General features: G+C 37.6%; 1 protein-coding gene and 1 pseudogene across 1 annotated transcript; both read left to right on the top strand.

Moving 5' to 3' along the window:
* Nucleotides 1-4,745: 4,745 nt before the first annotated feature.
* LOC136151825 (olfactory receptor 12D1-like) lies at nucleotides 4,746-5,672 on the top strand. Its single transcript, XM_065913249.1, has one exon. The coding sequence runs from the start codon at nucleotides 4,746-4,748 to the stop codon at nucleotides 5,670-5,672; it is 927 nt and encodes a 308-aa protein (XP_065769321.1).
* A 6,735-nt stretch (nucleotides 5,673-12,407) lies between these two features.
* LOC136151787 (olfactory receptor 1M1-like) lies at nucleotides 12,408-13,336 on the top strand (annotated as a pseudogene).
* Nucleotides 13,337-13,583: the final 247 nt, after the last annotated feature.

Here is a 13,583-nt window from a genome sequence, read left to right as displayed (position 1 = left end):
GGGAAAAAAAATTATAATCTTCACCACCACACTGATAAAGTGAGTCAGTTAACACCAAGGCTTTCACATGTCACACAGTATGATACAGTATATTGGATATAACACTACATAGAAATTTGGAGAACTAGCTTCTAGGTCCCACTATAGGTGCAAGCTTGTATATGTATTCCAGCTATAGGTATATATATTATTTATTATCTATATTATTATCTCAAAACATTATGTCAGTGATATGTCAAAGGGAGTATAATATACATTACATTATAATATATAATTAAGTATATTATATATATAATATTCTTAAGAGTTGTTTGGGTGAGCTGCTCTTTAAATTACCTTGTAAAGATAATGTTATTGAGACATGATCATCTATTCCCATCATTAAAAACATTTTGATCACTATCGCCATTTCTATCGCCAGTTTAATAATGAAGATCATCACTATCAGCTTTAGTCAATATCATCTTTTGTCATCAGAGTCACCTTACAAATTACCATCTTCAATTCTCTCCCCATCAGTAACACCAGTATCATCATCATAAGTAAGAGAATAGAAACTGGTCCTATGCACTTTTTCCCCTTTTAATGCCTTATTTTTCAGAATGTTCTATTAATTTGTGTTTTTGTGCTACCTTGATAATTGTGGGAAATATCATCATGGCATGGTGGACAAAAATGTCTTCATAAATTTGAAAGCTTAATAAATATTTGCCCTGGGAATACAAGATTACATAATTTATACAGCACAATATATATGGGCTCCCTAGGTGGCACAGTAGTAGAGAATCTGCCTGTACAATATACACACAATGCCTAAAATTTTCTTTAAAATTTTCCAGGAAAAAAAAAAAGGAATGGTAGATAGTAGGCAAAATATTAGCAAAACATTGACGTCAAAGCTGGATGATAGGTACATAAGGGTCTATTACACTACCAACTCTATTTCTCTGAATGCTTGACATTTTCTACAATAAAAAATTAAAATAACAATCCCGAGCTTCCTATTTATTCCTCCCCCTTACTTTCCCCCTCTGATAACCATAAATTCATTCTCTAAGTCTATGAGTTTCTTTCTGTTTTGTAAATAAGTTCATTTGTACCTTTTTCTGGCTATATGAAATATTATATATCTGTCTTTGCTGACTTACTTCACTCAGTATGACAATCCCCAGATCCATCGATTTTGCTGCAAATGGCATTATTTCATTCTTTAGAATGGCTGGATAATATTCCATTGAATATATGTTCCACATCACCTTTATCCATTCATCAGTCAATGGACAGATGGGATTGACATGTACACATTGCTATATTTAAAATAGATAACCAACAAAGACCTACAGTAAAAAGATAAAAATAAAGCAAAAAGTTAGAATGAATAAGTGAATTGCATTCAGCTTTAAATATTTTTAAAATATCTGTATACTTAGACATTGCAATCAAACCATGAAGAATACATTAAAGTAAATTCTGGAAATAAACAATGCTTGTGAAAGAATGGAATATAACTAATGGAATACAACAATGAAAGAATGGAATACAGCTAAAAATTCCCAATGATAAAAGAATATTTAAGAACTTCATGTTTAGCCATATTATAAAACCCAAAAGAATAAAACATTGAATTGGCCACAAAGTTCATTTGGTTTTTTCCCACCAAACCAGTATGTATTTGTTGATCTTGAAAAAGAATTGTCCTAACAGTTTTCACTAGAAAATCTGTTTATAAACTTAATGATCCAGCTTCTGTTATTTATACATTTACATAGAATGCAATTCTGATGTCATAAAACAATGTTATAAATAAACAGTGTTTCTAGGTTTCTTTTAGTGATACTATTGGTGTTTGTTTTTCTATATAAAATATTCATGACCTATTTGATAGAGAAATAATAGAATTTAAAATAAAAAATTTTAATCTAACACTTAAAAATTGCCATACTTGCCTCACTTTTAGAGGAACCATAGAAAGATTAGAGAGGAACAAGAGAATAGACAAAGATATGCTTTTCCAAACATTCTTGGAAGACTTCTCAGTGGAGAAATCTGCACTCCCAAAAGAAAATGTCAACACCCTTCTTCATTAAGTCAAGTGAGTCAGTTTCCTTATGAGAGCTGCCTCCTCACTGCATAATGAGCCAACTTGCTCTGAAGAAGGTAGATTAGAGGATTGAAGATGGTGGGGACCATCAAATAGACCAGGGTAATAACTTGAATGGGGACTGAGCAGCAGAGACTGTAATGTAAAAGACCATGAGAATTTCACAGCATGTGTACATCATAGCTAAGTAGGAGGACCATGTGGGTGAGACTTTCTCTTGCTGACCACAGCAAGAACTACCAATACAACCACTACAATCCAGGCATAAGATATCAGAGTCAGTCCAAAAGGAATAGTGATATAACCACACAATGAATGAATGAATGTTATTACCTGGACTACTCACTCTAGGATCTGAGCAGGCAAGTCTTAACAAAGGCATGAAGTCACAGTAAAATTGGCTAATGTGGTTGGGCCACTGAACCTCTGCTGCGCCATCAGGGACACAACCAATCCATCTATCATGAAGCCAAAGAGCCAGGCTATGCCCACCAGCCCCAAGTACTGTCTGAGAGTGAGTGGTAGTGAATAAATAATTTAAACAATTATTCAGTAGTGATTATATTCCTTGACCACCAATCAGGAGCATCCAGTTGTCCCTAGAGAGCCAAAGATAAAGAACTGGGTCAAGGAACCAGTCATAAAGATGAATGCCTTCTGCAGGAAGTCCTCCAGCACTTTTGGCATCACTTTAAACATATAGAAGGAAGGATGGAAATACAAATACATAGACTCAGAAACATCACTTACACAATGAGCACACAATAATTGCTATTTACTTGTATTTTATTCATAGCACATACTAGAACAAGAAATTATTAGTGTGATGAATATACAATGAACCTCTGCATAGCAAAAAAAAGTTAGATGCAATAGAAAGATGAACAAAGGACATGGCATTTACAATTGGCATTAAAACTTGGATAGATGTCAGAACACACACATATATATATATTCTTTGGATAAGGCAGATAGAATATTTTTACCTAAAGGGTATAGCAAGAAGTAAAGATACACAATGAGAGACCAGGTCTCCTTCTCCTAGAGCTCTCTCATGTGAGCTTGGGAATTCCAAAATTAAAGGAAATAATTTAGTGTTAATACCAACAGTGAAAAGTCAGATTGAGAAGAAACAAAGCCCCACTACTTTTCCCTATTCCTCTATTTTCCACAGAGCCACAGTAATAAATGAAATATGACTGACCCTCATGCCTTAAATGCCCAATTTCCTTACATTTTATGGTTTTTCCAAGGAAGTTCCTAAGAAGAGAAAGTTGTATCCATACCTCTGTCCCAGGAAATGAAAGATAATTTAAGAAAATTTGAGGCCACTGAGAATTATACTGCCTGTGGTTCTGAAATTAAGAAATAAACAGCAAAGAAAAGAGGAAAAATGCAAGAATGGAACTCAAGATAGGAATTCCCCAAGGAGAATTGTCTTATATTGCAGGTATAGAAAGGTATCTTGTTTACTCTTACAATCCTCCTCTCAAACCCAGGGGACACCCTCTCTCAGAGTTTATATATCTAAAGAACCATGGTTCATAAACAGAAGGAAGAATTTCAGACAGAAGAAGTTTTGGAATATGAAGAGTTTATAATCCCAATACAAGCTCTCACTTCAAACATTTTTCTACTCTTTATTTTTCATAGTTTTCTACTGCTTATTTTTCAGAAGTGTAAACCTGGTCAACTTTCTTAACTATAAATTTGAACACTGAATCAGGTAGGAGAATGAAACAGGCTCAAAGTTGCCCAAATTCTCTGATTTCTTGTTAGTGCTAAATTTACATACCAAGGACTTAAAGTTGGTTTCCTATTTAATGATGGACATTGTATTTATGGATTATGAAGGCTCTCTACTGCCTACATTTTAGTGCCATACCTCTAGATATTCACCAAAATAAATGAGTAAACTCTAAAGATGCAGTGAAATAAATTATTTAGTACAGAAAGTCTGATTGCTGTTTTCTTTAAATGTTAGGAAAAGGTTTTTCCCCCCAAATGAATTTTTGATAAGATTTTGTTTTGAGGGTAGAGAACCAAAAATAACATTTGGCATATCATGTGTATCTTAAGCAGGAGTGATAAAGTTTAACAATATACAAAATACACATAGTTATTAAGGAAAGCTACTCCGAATTCCTCAGTACCAGCCTTCAGTAAAGATATAATAGAGCTTAGATAATTACTCAAAATATTCTCTAGCTATAAATGTGAATGTCCCATGGGATCCCTAGAAATGTTTCCTAGTTAATTCACATTTTTTTTGAGGTCACATCGAATCTTTTTCTCCTCCACTCACGGGTTTCCCAAGCTTTGTGTATGTGCTCAGTTGTGTCCAACTCTTTGCAACCCCATAGACTGTAGCCCTCTAGACTCCCCTGTTCACAGAATTTTCCAGGCAAGAATACTGGAGAGAGTTGCCATTTCCTCTTCCAGGGGATCTTCCTGACCCAGGAGTTGAATCCATGTCTCTTGCTTTTATAGAATGCTTCTTTACCACTGAGCCACCAGGTAAGCCCCAAAACAACAGTGCCGCCCCTCAAAATAGTATTGTCTAGATGGGAAATCCTCAGCTGCAGGACTCTGGTTCCCATGAGAGAAATCATTTCATATCTTATTTTGTCTTTTCTTTCCAGTGATGCTGAATCAAACATCAGTCAGTGAATTTCTCCTCCTAGGAGTGACAGAAATCCAAGTACTGAAGCCTGTTCTCTTTGTGATTTTCCTTGCAATTTACATTGTCAATGTAGCTGTGAATGGAGTCATCCTGATGGTTGTCATCTCTGATTCAAGACTCCATTCTCCTATGTATTTTTTCCTGGGAAATCTGTCATGTCTAGATATCTGCTACTCCACAGTGACTCTGCCAAAGATGCTGGAGAACTTCCTATCTACCCACAAAACAATTTCTTTCTTGGGATGCATAAGCCAGCTTCATTTCTTCCACTTCCTGGGCAGCACAGAGGCCATGTTGTTGGCCGTGATGGCCTTTGATCGCTTTGTAGCTATCTGCAAACCACTTCATTACACTGTTATCATGAATCATCAGGTCTGTACCCAGGTGGCTATAACTGTCTGGATCATTGGGTTTTTCCATGCCCTGCTGCACTCAGTAATGACCTCTCGCATAAACTTCTGTGGTTCTAACCGTATCCATCACTTCTTCTGTGATGTTAAGCCATTGCTGGAGTTGGCCTGTGGGAACACTGACCTCAATGAATGGCTACTTCATTCTGTGACAGGGACCATTGCCATGGGCCCATTCTCTCTAACCCTTCTCTCCTATTTCTATATTATTATCTATCTTTTCTTCAAGACCTATTCTTGCAGCATGCTTCATAAAGCACTGTCCACGTGTGCCTCCCACTTCATGGTAGTTCTTCTTCTCTATGCTCCTGTTGTTTTCATTTACATTCGTCCTGCCTCAGGTAGCTCCGTGGACCAGGAACGGATTATCGCCATTATGTACAGCGTGGTCACTCATGCACTAAATCCACTGATCTATACTTTGAGGAACAAGGAAGTAGAGGAGGCTTTGAGGAGGGTGATCAGAAGGAGACTCTGACCCTAAGAAATCTAGAGAATTCTTCCAAGGCATCAGTAAAAAGACTACGAGAAAGTTGAAATGTGAAATTATACTGCTTTTCTAGTTGTTTACTATTTGTGAAACAGAAGGCATTATATAAAAAAAAAAAAAAAAGGGAAAATCCAGTCTAGTTGTGTTAACAGTGTGTGACTAGGTAATGTAAGGGGAACTTGAACAAATGGGACATTATCCACAAGATCTTTTTTTCTTTTTTGGCTGTGCTGAGTCTTCATTGCTGTGGCAATGAAGCCTTTCTTCTGGTTTCAGTGAGTGGGGGCTTCTCTCTAGTCACGGTGCTCAGGTGTCTCAGTACAGTGGCTTCTCCTGTTGTGGCAAGTGGGCTTAATTGCTCCATGGAATATGGGATCTTTCTAGATCAGGGATCAGACCAGTGTCTCCTGCATTGGCAGGCAGATTCTTTACCACTGACCCACTAGGGAAGCATCCTTGGAATTTTAATGTTGAATTTGTGTGGGGGATATAAGTTGATAAAACTATTTGTTTACATATTCTTGTGTGTTCTTGAATAAAATCAGATACAGAAATTTGCCTCAAATATGCATATATTGTATAGTTGGATAATACTAAGGCTTGTTAATCTGCATGTTTCCTATAAATTAACATATTACAATGTGAACAATCAAGTTATTATGCTGTTTTATTTTAAGAATTTGAGTGTAGGGCTATGGTTACTCAACTAGAAAAATAAATGTTAACTCATATATAAGTTAAGGGAAATTTTTAAGCAGTATATCATGATTTCTTTTTCTCCAAACAAGGAAGCAAGCAAGTAATTAAAACAAATAATGCTTTGAGTACTAATTAACAGAGATAAATTGTGAACTTTGACTCCAAAGATGCTTTATAATTCAAATGGACAACCTGTCAAAGATTACCATAAAATATTGCTATAAATGGAGGTAGCATGAAAAAAAATCTCAGGAATATCTTTCTTGCTCATTGATACGTTATTTTCCCTTCAATTTCTGGTCATAGAAAATTGAGCTTCGAAGTTCTTTCTATTATTTATTTTGTTTTTGATTTCCGTACTTATTTTCACAGATTGTAATGTGATATAATATGATATAATGCCAGTGGAATATGGAGAATTCATCAAGTTTGTTTTCCTTACCTATCACCAAATTTATACTAAGTGAAAGCTATCAAATAGTAATTCAGTTCAGTTCAGTCGCTCAGTCGTATCTGACTCTTTGTGACCCCATGGACTGCAGCACACCAGGCTTCCCTGTTCATCACCAACTACCGAAGCTTGCTCAAACTCAAGTACATGGCTTCAGTGATGCCATCCAACCATCTCATCCTCTGTCGTCCCATTCTCCTGCCTTCAATCTTTCCCAGCATCAGGATCTTTTCCAATGAGTCAGTTCTTTGCATCAGGTGGCCAAAGTATCGGACTTTCAGCTTTAGCATCATTCCTTCCAATGAATATTCAGGACTGATCTCCTTTAGGATGGGCTGGTTGGATCTCCTTGCATTCCAAGGAACTCTCAAGAGTCTTCTCCAACACCACAGTTCAAAAGCATCAGTTCTTCGGCACTCAGCTTTCTTTACTGAAGTATTTTTGGAGTTAATAGACATATATTCCTCACTTTCTATGTTCCATGAAGTTTCACTGGATTTGAAACCATAGTGGATACCAGCATTTCCAACTATTTAGAGATATAGGATTCCCTGGTGTCCAGTGGTTAGCATTCTGCATTTTCACTGCCAAGGGCCTAGGTTCAACCCCTGGATGGGGAACTAAGATCCCACAAGTCAAACAGTGCAACCAATAAATAAATAAGTAAGACTACTAAATAAATAATAGAGATATAGACTGAAAAGTTATAAAAGGATATTTTGAGTTCATGAACAGATTATTCAAATTGTTTACATCCACTTTTGTAAAGCAAAGAATTTGGTTCTAACCTAGCTCATGTAGTTCTTTCATCTTCCTACTTTACTTTCTTTGGTCTCTTAATTCCAGTTTTGTTTATAAAAGAATCTGTGGGGAGAAGGTATTTTATATCCTGAACTATCTCAGACTAGAATTTCTATTGATCAGAATTTTTTATGTAATCCAACATACATAGATATTGTCACCTTACTTATTCAACTTATATGCAGAGAACATCATGTGAAATGCTGGGCTGGATGAAGCACAAGCTGGAATCAAGGTTTCCGGGAGAAATATCAATAACCTCAGATGCTTATACGACACCACCCTTATAGCAGAAAGTGAAGAAGAACTAAAGAGCCTCTTGATGAAAGTGAAAGCGGAGAGTGAGAAACTTGGCTTAAAACTCAACATTCAGAAAACAAAGATCATGGCATCCAGTCCCATCGCTTCATGGCAAATAGATGGGGAAACAATGGAAATAGTAAAAGATTTTATTTTGAGGGCCTCCAAAATCACTGCAAATGGTGACTGCAGCCATGAAATTAAAAGACACTTGCTTCTTGGAAGAAAAGCTATTACCAACCTAGGCAGCATATTAAAAATCAGAGACATTACTTTGCCAACAAAGGTCCATCTAGTCAAAGCTATGGTTTTTCCAGTAGTCATGTATGGATGTGAGAGTTGGACTATAAAGAAAGCTGAGTGCTGAAGAATTGATGCTTTTGAACTGTCGTGTTGGAGAAGACCCTTGAGAGTCCCTGTGACTGCAGGGAGATCAAGTCTGTCAATCCTAAAGGAAATCAGTCCTGAATATTCATTGGAAGGACTGATGCTAAAGCTAAAACTCCAATACTTTGGCCACCTGATGTGAAGAACTGACTCGTTGGAAAAGATCCTGATGCTGGGAAAGATTGAAGGCAGAAGGAGAAGGGGACGACAGAGGATGAAACGGTTGGATGGCATCACCAACTGGATAGACATGAGTTTGAGTAAGCTTTGGGTGTTGGTGATGGACAGGGAAGCCTGGTGTGCTGCAGTGCATGGGATTGCAAAGAGTCGGACATGATGGAGCAACTGAACTGATTGACTGAACATACATGGAGGCTGTAAATTATAGAAGAGCACACGGTCACCTATTGCTGCGTGACACACTATAGCACAGATGGTTAAACACTTATTTAATTAAATTGCATTATTCAGAATGTGATATAGTGATTCAGAAATTGGTAACAATACAGCAGAGAAGCACTGACTCTGTTTAATGTTTCAAGTCTCAACTGAGATGACTTTATCAACAGATGTATGAAACAATTTGTTAAATTTCAGTATATTTGTATGACAAAAGTTCTCAGAAAAATAAAAACAAAAGGACACATATAACATGTTATGGCTGTATGTTAGTCTTTTCAAACTATTCTTATAAAAGGAGAGAGGGCACTGACTAGACAAAATTGTGAGTTTTAAGTCATCTTTCTAATTCCATGTCCAAATCAAGGTTAGACTTCTGTTTAATTGTTGACTTCATTCCCTATTTATAGGAAATGTTCTCAACTGAAAATTCCTCCAGGTCTTTTTCTAATGAGTAACTTTGGGAACTGTCTCTAAGACCAAAATGATTTCTTCTGCTGCCAAAATCTTTCCAATCCCAAAAGAGATAAATATTGATAATGCTCAGCATCTGAACTACAGTATCTTTACGTGGTCTCATCAATGTATGCCAAGGCCCTGGATTCTTTGTTCTTTCCCATCTACTCACCAATATCATTGGGTAGAATGAATAATTCTAAGGTCACCATTTATAGAGATTAGAGAAGCCAGAGGCTGGAGTTGAAGATGCCATTTGCAAATGTAGTAATGGGATCAGCCTTCCAAGTGGACCATAGAGAGTTCAAGTTCTGCCCCTGATGGATTGCATAACGTTTTGTGTATCTGTTTCTAATGCAGTACATAAATCTAGCCATCTGTAAGAAAATATATTAAATCGTTAAATTGCTAGTGTAGAACTGTCTAGTTGGAGGTTAAATGTGTTAAGTCTAGAGTTAGGAAAATAAGTTGAAATTAAAGGTATAATTGGAGAGTTATATGTTTATATATATGAACCCTAGAACTAGAAGACAAAGAGGAGAGGGCCAGAAGTGCATAATAAGGAGGAAGAGCAGTAATCAGCCAAGGAGACTGGAAAGGAGTCTACCTGGTGGGTCTCCTGAATGCATATTTTTAAAATTATAATATAATTGCTTTACAATGTTATGTTTTAATTAGAATATAATTGCTTTGCAATGGACTTCCCTGGTGGCTCAGAGGATCAAGCATCTGCCTGTAATGCGGGAGACCCACTTTGATCCCTGTGTGGGGAAGATCCCCTGGAGAAGGAAATGGCAACCCACTCCAATATTCTTGCTTGGAGAATCCCATGGAAGGAGGAGCCTGGTAGGCTACAGTCTACTGGGTCACAAAGTCGGACATGACTGAGAGACTTCACTTTCACTTTCACAATGTTGTGTTAGTTTCTGCTGTATAGACATGTGAATAAACTATATGTATGCACATGTCTCCTCAAAATTTGTTTCAGATGCTGATGGCATCGATGCTAATGGCATGGATTTTAGTTACTAGAGAGTAGAAACAGTAAAGCATGTTAAGCTGCTGATGAAACGTGAAACTAACTGGAAGTGAGTTGATTAGAGATAGCTCAAAAAGGATAACAATTTAAAAGGTGAGAAAGGGTCTGAAATGAAGGACATTTTATAGGAAATGAAATTTCTAGCCGTTGGTCTAAACTTGATGGATGAAGGAATTAGATGGATCAATGTTCCCACCCATGTTGCTAGGACAACATTTTGTTAGTCAGAAGTGTTTTTCTTAAAATGGAAGAGGACTTTTGGGGAAAGACAATGTATCATCCTCTCCTGCCTTCACTTTTCGTTAACCATTTATTCATTTTCTGACAAATACCGTATTTAGCATTCCAAGTACTCAAGAGAGGAAAACCTTGTTAAGGAGACCAACACTAACTAAACAACTTAAATATTTAGACAAAATAAATGTGATTATATCCTCCATATTACAACTTCAGCAATTGACCAAAAGCCTAGAAAGGAAGGGTTGTCTTTGTCAAAGAGGCCATGGAAGGCTTTCCTAAGAAAGTTACCAATAGATCCAAGGTTAGAAAGATGAGCAAGAGCTGACTCAGAGCAATGAGAAGGAACATGGTCCATACAAGGCAATGCAGTGCAGACAGTGTTGCTGGGAGTAGATGTTAATGGACTGTGGTGCGAAATGAAGCTGGTGACATGAAGCTCAAAACCAAATGAGCTTTGTCAGACATGGTGGGGTTTTTCATATATAAGTGATATCATATGGTATTTACCTCTTTCGGATTTACTTCATTTTTGTTGCTGTTTAGTCACTCAGTCATGCCTGAATGTTTGCAACCCCATAAACTGCAGCGTACCAGGCTTTCCTGTCCTTCACTATCTCCCAGAGTCCACTCATACTTATGTCCATTGGGTCAGTGATTCCATCCAACCATCTCATCCTTACTTCACCTAGTATGATAATATATATAAGTTTATATAACACATCTTCTTTATCCATTCATCTGTCCATGGACTTTTAGGTTGTGTCTATGTTTTGGGTATTGTAAATAGCACTGCTGCTATGAACATAGGGGTGCATATATCTTTTTGAATCATAGTTTTGTCTGAGTATATGCCGAGGAGTGGAAATGCTGAATCAAACATGTTACAGAAACTCTTAGTTTTCTGAGAAAACTTCATATGGTTTTCCACAGTGGTTATACCAGCTTACGTTCCCATCTACAAATCCCTCAGAATTTGTTATTTGTAGACTTTTTAATGATGGCCATTCTGACCAGTGTGAGATGATACCTCATTATAGCTTTGATTTGCATTCCTCTAATAATTATAGTGGCTTCAGGTGTATAGCATAGTAATTCAGTATTTTTACAGATTATGCTTCCTTAAAAGTTATTACAGGATAATGGCTGTAATTCTTTGTGCTACATAATATATCCTTGTTGCTTATATATTTTATTTTCTTCATTTTCTTTTTTAAACTTTTTATTTTATATCAGACTATAGCCAATTAACAATGTTGTAATAGTTTTAGGTGGACAGTAAACAGACTCAGCCATACATACACTTGTGTCCATTCTCTCCCAAACTCTCATCCCATCCAGGCTGGCACATATTATTGAGCAGAATTCCATGGGTAGAGACCAATTTTTAAATAAAGAAGTGGCATGATGAGACTTTTTTTTTTTTTAAAGATCACGCTGACCACAGTATGGAGAATGTATTGGATAGGGCAAGATTCATGTTAAAATAGTTAGGAGATAACAGTTCTCCAGCCAATCACAAACCTTGAACTAGAATAGTCACTGAGAGGGTTGGTGGGAGTATTTATTGAGCCCCTTCTATGTGCCAGACACTGAGCTAAGTGCTGAAATGTCACCTCTACCTTGAAAGACTCATGGTCTTGAGAAGAAAACAGATTCACAAGCAAGTAGTTAAATACCAATCACACGAAATTTTATTAAGAAAACTCGTTTATGCTTTCATAACTCCAGGAAGTCTCTGTTGTTTCTTTCATTCTCTTACCTTGACATCGCCTTAATTTGACCATCTTTTGTGAGGTACAACCCTTGTCCTCCCCATTGCTATTTTAGTTGTTTACCCATTCCTCACATTGGTGGTATAAGTAAAACCCAAGAGAAGGGATCCAAGGTTCTAGCTAACTGTAGTGAATCCTCTTCTTGTTGATTGTTTTCTTGTAGCCCATCAAGACCTGAAATGAACTGCAGCAAGAATCCTGACTTTGTCCTCTCAGGGCTCTCCAGTGACCCAGACAAACCGCAGCTCCTCTTTGCTCTCCTCCTGGCCCTCTACTTGCTGGGTCTCTCAGGAAACGCGCTACTGCTGCTGGCTATCAGAGCTGACCTCCACCTCCACACCCCCATGTACTTCTTCCTCAGCCAGCTCTCCCTGGTTGATCTCTGCTCCACTACCACCACAGCTCCCAAAATGCTGGAGGCTCTGTGGACCAGCAGTGGATCGATCTCCTTCTCTGAGTGTCTGGCCCAGTTATATTTCTTCACAATTTTTGCTGATATGGACAACCTGCTTTTGACTGTCATGGCTATCGACTGCTATGCTGCCATCTGCCATCCTCTGCCCTATTCACTCCTGATGACTCCTTGCAGATGTGGGCTGCTGGTGGGTGGGTCATGGGGAGTGGCCCATTCTGAGTCTTTGACCCAAACCTTGATGCTAACCCAACTATCATTCTCTACTAATCTCAAAATTCCCCATTTTTGGGTGATTTCAGCCTACTCTTAAGGCTTTCCTGCTTTGATACACACCTCAATGAGGAGCTGGTGATGGTTCTGACAGGACTCTTAGGAATCAGCCATCTCCTCTGCATCATAAGCTCCTATGCCCATATTTTCCTTGTTGTAGCTTGGGCCCCATCAGCAGAGGGGAAAAAGAAAGCCCTGGCCACATGCAGCTCCCACCTCTCCATGGTCATCCTCTCCTCCAGCTCAGTCTTTGCCACCTACCTGAAGTCCCCGTCAGCTTCTCATGCCTCTGGGGAGCTGGGTGCTGTAGTCATGTACACCCTGGTAATTCCTACTCTCAATTCTTTCATTTATTGTCTAATAAATAAGGACATGAAGAGTTCCCTGAAAAGGGTTCTGGGCATAGAGAGTTCATGGCATTAGGAATAATTCCAAGAAACAAGTTATTTGGGAAAAAAATTACACTCTTCACCACCACACTGATAAAGTGAGTCAATTAACACCAAGGCCATTGCACAGTATGATATGCTATAGTGTAAAGAACACTTAATAGAAATTAGAACTAGTTTCTAGAACCCACTTAAACTGCTAGCTCTAGGTTTATATATTATCTATATTATTATATCAAAATATATCAGTAATATGTCAAAGTGAAATTGTTAGTCGCTCA

This window comes from Muntiacus reevesi, chromosome 20 (genome assembly GCF_963930625.1).
Source record: "Muntiacus reevesi chromosome 20, mMunRee1.1, whole genome shotgun sequence".
In the NCBI taxonomy this organism is placed as follows: domain Eukaryota; kingdom Metazoa; phylum Chordata; class Mammalia; order Artiodactyla; family Cervidae; genus Muntiacus; species Muntiacus reevesi.
This window is presented reverse-complemented; position numbering and strand designations above follow the sequence as displayed.

What these genes read in the sequence shown, in the direction of transcription:
- LOC136151825 (XM_065913249.1), top strand. Translation starts at nt 4,746, where the DNA reads ATGCTGAATCAAACATCAGTCAGTGAATTTCTCCTCCTAGGAGTGACA.